Genomic DNA, 10,432 nt, shown 5'->3' with positions numbered 1-10,432 from the left:
TGGGCTCGGGAGAAGCATAGTCTCCTAGGGACAAAATGGAGCTCCGCTTTGGAGGTGTGAGGATTCCTGTAAAGGTCCCTAATCACTCATGGATGGTGCCCCTGGGCCTTAAGTGTCTGCCTTGGCACAGTATGCATGCTTAAAGGCCTTTTCCAGGCCCCAACACTCTGACCCAGCCTTGTACAGAGCCCAAGGGCTTCAGATGGGAAGAAAAGAAGGGTGCCAGGTAAGTGAGCACAGGGGACAAGAATGGGGTTTGGGAGAGGCAACGAGTATAAGCAAGGAAGCTGCCGAGCCAATGACTGTTCTGTACGGATGCAGGCCCAGGGATGCCAGCTTTCCTCGGTTCCCCTCTCATAAGAAAACAGAAACCCAGATTTCTCTTTTCTTCTCTTTGTTTGAAGACTGCCTTGTGTATCTATCCCACGCTGGCCTCCAAACCTGTTGCGTAGCTGAGGCTTGGTCTGCCCTCTCAGTACAGATATTACAGGCATTTCCCTTTGTGTCAGTTTATACTTCACCGGGAGTCAAACCCAGGGCTTCACCTATGCTAGGCCAGCACTCCACCAACCGAGTCACTTCCCTGGCCTCCACACCCAGGCTTTTAAGGTGAAATGTGCTGATTTCCTAATGTAAGCATTGGCAAGTGTCAAAGTTACTATCTGTGTTTGCCCGCTGAGACCCACGGTCTGCCTAGCTTACGGCCTGGGAAGCAGCAGCTCAGACAGGAACCTCTCCTTGGCTCTGAGCACTCTCTGACCCTCTCCACCGCAGCTGCATTGGGAAATGCACAAAATGAATCGGACTGGGCAAAAAAGAGTGAGGATTCTTTTCCATGTTCAAAGCCAAGTCTTCTACTGCCTTGGGAGTCTGTCTATGTAACCCTGGCTATCCTGGAACTCATTCTGTAGAGCAGACTGGCTTCAAACTCAGAGATCTTCCTGTATTTGTCCTTTTTTTTTTTTTTCTTTTTTTTTTTTTTTTCTAACAGTAGCAGTATTCTTTATATTCCCACTGCTCCAACAGAGCCCCTCCCTCAGGCTGCACCTCTTAAAGGCGTGTTGCTGGCTCCTTCACTCTGACTTCAGGCTCAGGAGCAGCGGGTGTCCCTCTGTTGTTAGTCTTTGGGGGCCCCCACCTTCCCTTGCTGGTTCTCCTCATCCTGGCCCTATAAATGCCCAGGTAAGTAGACCCTTTATTCTTTTGTTTTTGTTTGTTTGTTTGTTTGTTTTTGTTTTTTGAGACAGGGTCTCTCTGTGTTAGCCTTGGCTGTCTTAGACTTGCTCTATAGACCAGGCTGGTCTTGAACTCACAGTGATCTGCCTGCCTCTGCCTCCCTAGTGCTGGGATTAAAGGCGTGCACCACCATGCCCAGCGACCTTTTTACTCTTACGTGCTATCGTCAATAAAGACCCTGTTTGTGCTGCCTATTTTCCTACTAGGAACCACCACTCATGATTAATCCAGCTTATGCTGGTTAATTACGCTGAGGGATGTTCCGTGTCCTACAGCTAGGCCAACAGGCCAAAGCTGAAAATGCGACAAAGGCCAATGCAGGGCTGCTTTGACTCCCACACTGAAACAGGAGCAGCCACCCATCAAATAAAGAACCTTGAGATGCGTCCAACCAGTTTAATGACTGGTACAACCATGCAAATGACAAACCAGGGATGCACAAGGCAACAGAGGCCTGAGGGGAGGGCACAACATTGTCATAGGGAAAATGGAGTTGCCTAATATTCAATGGGGAGAGGTGTGCGTGGAGGAAAGACCTTCTGGCAGTGCGGGCCGACGACATACTCCTCAGGGAAACTTGCATCCTGTCAGGAAAGCAGGAACAAGCTGGCCACCTTTACTCCCGGACATAAATTCTTGTGCACACCACATCATCGGCGCCAAATGTCTGCCCAGAGAAGAAAAGGAAAACCAATCAGTACAGACGCCTGTGCAAAAATGTTTAAAGCACTTCACCAACAAGACGACAGACTGTCCCGTTAACAAAGCTTTGTATCCGACTTCAAATCCTGAGCTGTGTGCTCAAGCTAAGTGCTCAGGGCTCTGGGCAGGCATCTGCTCCTAAGCTACCTCTCAGCAGAGAAGCAACCAGAGCATAGGATTGTGTTACACCCAGTTCTCCTTTGCTTCCAGAACCCGTGAATGCTGACGTAAGACATGCAAGTGTCCTGGCTTTAGTTTTGAAATGAGTCTGAAAGGAGATGAACATCATTTCACCTATATCTGAGGGGCGTCTGTGTCCTTTCAGGTGACTGCAAGAAAGAGAGGGGCTTGGGCAGCTACAGCCAGATGGGCTTGTGCTTTGGAGGTTAGACAGACTGCATTCTGGGAAGCAGCTGTCTAGACTTGGAGACAACAGCCAGATGAAAGGACAGCCAGCCTTCTGTACACATGGCTCCGACACCCCTTCACAGTCAACCAAGCACAGATCAAAAGTATTCACTTAAAGCCTGTACACATTCTAAACGTGTACAGCTTTTTTTCATGTTATTATTCTCTAAGCAATATAGTGTGACACATTCGCATGGCATGTTTATGCTATTGGGTATTATTATAAGTAAGCTAGGAGTGACTGTAAACTAGGAATGATGCGGGAGGCCTGTATGTAGGCCAAATGCTCTACTACTTTATACAAGGAACTTGAGCGTTTGGACATTTTGGTGTCTGCAGGGGTCCTGTGATGAAGCCCTTGTAGAAGTGGAGGAATAGCTGTGATACTCATCTGGTCTAAAGCATTAGTCTCAGATGCAAGAACATAGGTAGCATTGGCCTCTGACCTCGCTCTGCAACCGTAGTCGGGCAAGTCTCCCCCTCACTTGACCTGCTCAGGGTGGGCAAGGGGGTGGTGTTGAGAGGAAGGGTGACTTTGAACAGGATGATGCTGAAGGCTCTTTCCAGCTAAGACTCTATGACTCTTTGTTGGCTAGAAGGAGGCTATAAATCCTTCCACAGACAGGAAAGGACATTTTTCTTCTGGCCTCTGAAATGGTATCACCTGTAGCATAAGATGTCTCAAATCCCACCCCCCCCCCCCCCGACTGTCAATTACTCACAGGCCTGCTCTCCTGGGACTCTTCACAGTCAGAACAGGGAAAACAATGTCGCGGGGGGGGGGGGGGGGGGGGTGCGGAGGGGAATGACAAAAAGCAAAAAGGGCTGGAAAGATGGCTCAGTGGTTAAGAGCAATGGCTGCTCTCTCAGACCAGGGTTAAATCCCAGCACTCATGTAGCAGCTCACACGTGCCTGTAACTCCAGTCCCAGGGGTTCCAGCACCCTCCTCTCCTCCTCTAGCCTTCATGGGCACCACCACACATGTGGTACAAAGACATGTGTACATGAAGGCAAACACCCATACACATAAGATAAAAGTTAAAACAAACAAACGAACAAAAAAAAAAAAAAAAAAAAAAAGGACAAAACCCTTCCAATGAGCAATCTTGATGTGTGTATGTTTGTATATTTATTTGTTGAAAGGCTTTTATCTTCCAGATTACCCAAATAGCTGGCAATTCAAGAAAAGCTGAGACTGTTGTGCTAAGAGTTTAACTCTCTTAAGGCCTTTAGATTATTTTTTTTTTTAACCTATTTATTTATCTTGCCATGTTGGGAACAGAACCCACAGTCTTGCCCAAAATAGGCAAATGTCCTACCAGCCCTAGTGTTTGATTTTAATCAGTGTAAGAACGGGATGCATTTCAGATCCTCACCCTTGGAGCCCTTAAGACCAGATACTCTTGAGATATTTGCTAGGGCATGACTCAATTTCAAAGAACTCTTTCTCGTATGTAGTGATTAATAAGGCGTTCCTGACAGTCAGAAGGGCAGTTCTAAGGGCCTTATGTCTCCCCCTCCTTCCCACTAGTGAGGATTGGATGATTCCAAGTCCTGGGCATGTATTGGGGATTGGGATGGAGCAGAGTCCTCATCATAAATCTACGTTTTATATGTTGCACCCTAAGAACCACGCTTACTTCCCAGAATTCCTCGAGTCTATAGCCACATAGGTCTCTGGAGCTCACCCAGGTGAAAAAAATAGCTTCAGAACGTGGGAGAACCTCCTCCATTTCTAACTCCAACTGAAAAGCCCTTTCCAGCCTTCCATTACATACATTTATGTTTAGAGGTTCCAGAAAGACACTCTATAGAATATCCCGGAGCAGTGTGAGGGAGCATAGTCTGTTTTCAAAGGAAGATGATTTACAGCCCGTGGCAATTTGCTGTTGGCTCTGGGGACACTTATTTCAGCTAAACCAAAGTTACTTACCTCTCGCTACACGGAGATTACAGTTCCCAACGTTTTAGATTTATTAACGATAATAACCCTTGAAACAAAAGCCCACATTTCACATCCCAAATGCCAAGAATTAATGCTCCCTTTGAGGCTTGTATATATGTTCGCCAAGCCAGGGAAGGATTGCCTGGGAGGAGCTGCAGTGTGGGGGTAGTAAGAGACAGAATGCGGTGGAGTCCTGCACTGACATTTAGCCAGCTCCTCTGTATTTAAGAGGTTACGCAAATCCCACTTCTTCAGTGTAAACTGGTCAATCTTACTTAACCCTCAGCTAGATTCAAGGACTCTAACATCGTTCTGCCCCTTGCTACCTTTCGTCCCTATAAACTGCATGTGCCTGTCCCCACCCCCCACCCCCACCCCCAGATTTCCAAGTCTCGGCCTCTATTTGCTCTCTGAGTCCATGAAGTAGCCCTCTGCTGGAAACATGGACCAGGTTGCAAATGAAGCCAGCCCTTTGTCCGTGGAAGAAGAGCTGGCAAAGGTCAAGAGGAGAGGAAGGGGGAGAGATCAAACAGCCTTGGAGTGGCAGACAGCTCAACTTAGGGTCTTCTTGCAGGCTAAACATGTAATTTTAGGGCTGAGAAGAATCTCAGGGGCCTCAGCTCAATCTCTCATTTTACAGCAAGAGGAGTGGAGCTTGGGAAGGACAGAGAAGGCCTGTAACCATGGTCACGCAGGGCATCTTTCCCCAGCAAACTAACTTTTCAGTATCTCTAGGATCAGGGAGTCTTAGAGAGTGATGTTGACCAGATGTCTAACGGAGAACAAAGGAAATAAGTTCCGGGTCACCCATAAGGGCATTTTCTCTTCCAGCCCGGGGTGAGAGAGATCAGTCATTTCTGAGACACAGGGGAAGTAAGTAAGGTCCTCTCGGCCTCCCCTCTTCTGCACAAACCTGGGGGAAGGTGTGAATAACTTAAATCCTTTGGTTTTCTTTGGAGACAGGGCCTTGTTCTGTGTCCCTCATTGGCCTCGATCTCCTGACCTTCCCGCCTTCAGAATGTTTCATCACAGGAGTGGGCTACTGAATGGGCCAAGCATAAAAGCTTTAAACTTGGCCTCACCAGGTAAGTTTTGCTTAGCTGTGGGTATTTAAAATGCTTTTGCCTAGGCCAGGCATGGTGGTGTATGCTTTTGATCTCAGCACTCGGGAGGCAGAGGAGGCAGAGGCAAGCAGATCTTTGAGTAGCGGAGGTCAGCGTGGTCTACAAAGTGAATTCTAGGACAGGCTACATTGAGAAACCCTGTCTCAACAATAACAAAACAAAAAGCATAAAAAGAAACAAGAGCTAAAGGTTTCCATCTGCATACTTTTAAATATTATTCACCTTCCCTGGTCCTAAAGAGCCCACCCATCCACACCAGTTACACTCAGACATTTCCCGGATTGGCACTCCTTGCCTGGCTCCTGGGGCCATTGTAGTTTTTAAGTCTGGAGTAAAAATATTCTTTACGTCTTTGAATGCTGATGTGATGAAATTTTGTGAAACTTTACTAGCAAAATGGGTCATGGCAGGGGCAGGGTCTTGTTTTGTTTAAGCTGAGGAAGTCTTACAGAGCCCCAGCATTCCAGGCTGAGCCAGAGGAGACTGGGTGTCACCTGCCACTAGGGTTGGCATAGAACAGTTTAGACAAAGGTCTGGCACTCAAGTTAGTCTCAGCTATGACCCTGCCATCTCAGCTACCCTCCCCACCTCTCTGTCTCTCTCTGCCTTTCTCTCTGTCTCTGTCTCTCTGTCTCTGTCTCTCTCTCTGTCTCTCTCCATCTCTCTCTGTCTCTGTCTCTGTCTCTGTCTCTGTCTCTCTCTCTCTCTCTCTCACTCTCTCTCACACACACACACACCCCTTCCAACCATTTAACAATGATTTCCTCTGGTCTAAACTGTCAGTCCAAAACTGTCAGCCCAAGATTTCTGCTCAAATGTTCACCTGTGGCAAATGACTTTCTCAAAAAGTGAATACAAGGACAGCACATTTGTATGCCCGCCCCCTCCCGGGATCACCTGCAGATCTCTGGGATTGACTCGGAGCAGAGCGGAAGGGCCCTTACCAGGATTAGCTCATCATTGGCCAGCTCTCGAGTCCAGTAAGTTTTGGGGCCGTCCCCCTCAAGAAGAGTTTGTGTGCAGTGAATCTTGTTCTCATTCTCCCAGGTGGGTAAACTCTGCAGGAAGGAAAACCATCAATGTGATATTCATTACCGTCTCAGCAGCAGGAGGGGAGGAACACAAAGGACCCCAGAGAATAACCACCCAGCAGAACAGCAACACATGGTCCCTGTCAGCAGGGCACAGCATCTTCTCTGCGGAGCCACATAAAGTACAAATTCAGAGTGCTGGTCATGGATTTGTGGGGTATAAATAAACCTTATATCACGAATACACAGCCTCACTGGAGCAGCAGCGCCTTAGGCGTGCTTTACATCGCTGGGAATAAAACTCAGAGCACATGGGTGATTCACTTATATCAACACAGGGAACCTTGCCAAACAGTTTGGACTTCAAAATACCCACGGAACCGCAGAAATGTTACTGTTGAGACTGTTGAGACGTTGGTGGCCAACAGATTGGAGGGGGGCGGGGCATGTCCAGAGTCTGGACGGACACTGTCCTTTCTCCACATTTCTCACCAGAGTTGCTCACAGCCAGCTCTGGTAAACCACGTGTCTGTCTCTGGGGATAAAAATGCATCTACTTTCCAGGTTACATCCTTCTAGAAACACTTTTTTAAAAAATCAAGCCAGTACGAAGGCTCTTTCAGGGGTTGGGGGTGAACAGGCAAGGACCTTGGAGCTTCCCTAGTGTCTGCCCACAGCAAAGTGAGATGCGGCTGGGCTAGGTGGCACCCAGCCTGCACATAATCGCCTTTTAACTAACATGGGACTCCTTCATTAGACAAGGGGTGGGGGAAGGGACAAGGGATTTTTAAGCCCTGCTCTCTCCAGGGTGTCACACGATTCTTTTGTTGTTCTTAAATCAGAATTGCTCCCTCTTGACAGTCGCCAGGGTTAGAAGTCTCCAAGTGGAGCCCTGCCTATAGCCAAGCCAACTCCTCCAGTAGATGCCCATTCCTTCTTCACTCTGCTTTGTTTTGTTTTGTTCTTTTCCCCTCCTGTGATGCTAAGGATCGAACCCAGGGCCTACCACAGGCTAGGCATATGCTCCACCACTGGGTTGTATTCCCAGCCATGTCCTTTTTGTTTGGTTGTTTTCAAACAATGCCGGTGATGCTAACCCCAGGTCACATTAGCTTCAAGCAGGGATCAATTTTGATGGGCAAAATTCTGATGTCTCACGAGTGAGCCTGCTCCTGGGGGCTGTGTCTCTCTGTCCCTCCAAACGTGGTGAGCAGAGTCACAATTGGATCAGACAGCTATAGGGCTCAGGAAAGAGAAGAGAAAGAATTCCCCATTCTTTAGAACGGTGTTACATGACAAACCCAGCATCGTTTCCCTATGCAGATTTGGTCATCCTTGAGCTCCCAGCGATCTGTCTGCCTCTGTCTTTGGAGTGCTGGCGTTAAGGGTGTGTGCCATGATACTTGGCCTCATTTGCAACTTTTTTTAGAACCTTGGAAAATCTGGGTAAGGTGGTTCACTTTGTGATCCTAACACTTGGAGGGAATAGGAGGAATGATTCGAATCAGATCCAGCCTGGGATTCTGTCTCAACCAACCAATCAACCGACCAAGAAGACAAAACACACAAAACAACCACACACACACACACACACACACACACACACACACACACACACACACACACACAAAGCACGGTGGGGAAAAGGGACGTCCTTTTTAAATGAGATAGAAAGCCTGACTTTATAATCAGTGCAAATTTTGCGAAGACAAACAGTAAAGTCATTTGCTCCAGACCACTCATCCTGTGGCTCATGTTTCGGGGTGTGTGTGTGTGTGGGGGGGAGAACCCCTCTCTTGCTTGTTGGGTATAGTAGTGGATTCCTGTAATCCCAGAACTCCAGGGGGTTGAGACATAAGCACGAGGAGTTCGAGGTCACTAGCTTTCCACGGAGAGTTCTACGCTAGCCTAGTCAGGGCTCCGTAGCAAACCCTCTCTTCTTGTAAATTTTTCTCCCTCTCTCTAGCCCTGTCCGTTTCTTCCCCTCTAGCCCTATACACCTCTCTCTGTCTCTCGCCCTTGAGGATTTAGAAAGGACATTTAGTGTATTTTCTGAGCTAGAACCTGCGTTGCTTTTACTTTTGGAAGAATTTTGCCATTCCCTTAAGTCCTCAGTTGAACACGGAAGGACAGGAAGAGGTGGCGGCGATCCGGGCTGTGCAACTGGATCCAAACTGTTCCCCTGGGGGAGGGAGCCAGGGGACTGGATCAGTTGCCCCACCTATGGCAGGTAACCCGGCAGCTGCGCAGAGCAGGAGGCAGCTTTGGTCCCTGGGACCTCTACCCACGCCGCCAGAGCTTAAGGCGCCACCGCTAGCGAGGCACTGACTACAGCCACCCAGAGCGCAAAGAGCGCGCCTATTGGCGCCTGGGGATAGTGTGAGGAGGGAACCAGGGTATGGCTTTCTCCTGAGCCCAGGACCAGTAGGTCACACAAACCTCCCGTGACACACCCAGAAGTGGGTCAAGGGTTGGAAGAGGTACCCGGGAAGGAGGTACTGTCTCTGGGGCCTCACCCTGCACTTGCGTCCGTCCACTGTCTCCTCCTCGAAGCCCTCTCCGACCTTGAAGTTGATTTCAGTGGTGCGCACCGTGGTGGATGTCTTGATGTAGAACTGATCCCCGTCCTGGCGGATCTCCACGTGCGGCTTGGACGCAGCCGCCACTGCCACCTTCCTCAGCATGGCGTTCACACCTGCGCAAGGAAGCGCGAGCTCAGGTCGCCGGTCCTCACCCACTGGGTCCCCATCTCCCCAGACCTGTTTGGTACTTCCCAAATCCTCTGGCTTTAGATGGGGCTCTTAAATTAGTACCACTTGTCTCGTCTCTATCCTCTTTTCTCTTCGAAAAGAGAAACTGAGGCTCAGAGACCGCAAGTGGCTTTCCTGAGCTACCCAGTGTTTTCATGGCAAGATCTAGTCTCAAATAGCCTCCAGTTTAAAGTCTCTGCTCCTCACTTTGATCTAGCACAAGATAAAGACGGAACCGTCGAGAAAGGCGCCAAATATCCAGCAAACGTTAGTTGAACCGCTGGGGTCCGGAGCCAACTCCTCTACCATAGAGGCGGGGATGGGGGAGGGGGCGGGAGGGAGGAATCGCACAGGAAACAGAGAGATTCATCACTCCACAGACTCCCTCTTGCCTGAATCTCCCCGGGGCACCCTCTCTGGGACAAGGGTACCTCGCAACTGCTTCTAGCCGACCAGGCACACCCACCGCACCAGCTTACCCAGCGCCTTGAGGAGCTCGTCAAAATTCTCGCTGCTGCGCATCTTCCAGGTACCAGCGAAGTTGGGCATGGTGACGGCGGAGGCGGCGCGAAGGCAGCGGCAGGTACCCACCTCTTCAGCGGAGCGGTAACACTCAGCGGCGTTGCAGAGAGAGAGACTGGCGTTCTGTGCCCAGCCGCACGCGCCTTGAGTCACTAGGGTAGCTCCCCCCCCCCGCCCCCTTCTGGGGCCCCGCCCTCAGGTCCCGCCCCTACCCTGCGCGCTCCCGAGGGTGTGGGGTGGGGTAGAGGTGGCCCACTAGGGGTGAGCTCAACTCCGCGCCCTAAAGAGACCCTCGTCATTCTTCATCTTCTCAGCCGCCAGTGATGGAGCTTGGAACTCGCTCTCTCCCGGCACCTCCTCCACCACGCAGCCCACATCCTGTTTTAAAATAGGTAGTGGGAGAGGTTTTAATGAAGCCAGGTCGTCCTGGAGGAGATATATGAAGCTAGCTAGGTAGTGGGGACTCAGGGATCATGACATCATTTCTTACTTTTGGCTAGGTTTGAAATTATCCTTTCTGTAATGTTATAGTGAAGAGTAAGGCCATAGGAATGGGGACTACTTTCTTCCCACCCAGTCTTACTTTCTGGCTGCCACTGGCCTTTGTGTGCGTGTGTCTGGAGGTGGGGGGGGGGGGGGTGTTCTGCTCTGGCTTTTGAGTTAGCACCAATTAGTACGAATGGCGGGAAAGGCCCAACCCCCATCCCTGCCAG

The 10,432-nt window shown here is 49.7% G+C and overlaps 1 protein-coding gene across 1 annotated transcript; it reads right to left on the bottom strand.

Annotated features, from left to right (window-relative positions):
* Positions 1-1,617: 1,617 nt before the first annotated feature.
* On the bottom strand, positions 1,618-9,855 carry Crabp1 (cellular retinoic acid binding protein 1). Its single transcript, XM_051156479.1, has 4 exons — positions 9,677-9,855; positions 8,964-9,142; positions 6,361-6,474; positions 1,618-1,903 (listed from the first exon to the last, which is right to left on the bottom strand). The coding sequence occupies exons 1-4, from the start codon at positions 9,744-9,746 to the stop codon at positions 1,853-1,855; spliced, it is 414 nt and encodes a 137-aa protein (XP_051012436.1). The 5' UTR covers positions 9,747-9,855; the 3' UTR covers positions 1,618-1,852.
* Between the last annotated feature and the right edge of the window lie 577 nt (positions 9,856-10,432).

This window comes from Acomys russatus, chromosome 14 (genome assembly GCF_903995435.1).
Source record: "Acomys russatus chromosome 14, mAcoRus1.1, whole genome shotgun sequence".
In the NCBI taxonomy this organism is placed as follows: Eukaryota; Metazoa; Chordata; class Mammalia; order Rodentia; family Muridae; genus Acomys; species Acomys russatus.
The sequence above is the reverse complement of the archived record's forward strand: the minus strand, read 5'-3'. Positions and strand labels throughout refer to the sequence as shown.

Coding starts and splice junctions, on each gene's coding strand:
- Crabp1 (XM_051156479.1), bottom strand. CDS start 9,746: ATGCCCAACTTCGCTGGTACCTGGAAGATGCGCAGCAGCGAGAATTTT. Junction 9,143..9,676: donor CGAGCTCCTCAAGGCGCTGG/GTAAGCTGGTGC, acceptor TTCCTTGCGCAG/GTGTGAACGCCATGCTGAGG. Junction 6,475..8,963: donor TGGACGGACGCAAGTGCAGG/GTGAGGCCCCAG, acceptor TCCTTCCTGCAG/AGTTTACCCACCTGGGAGAA.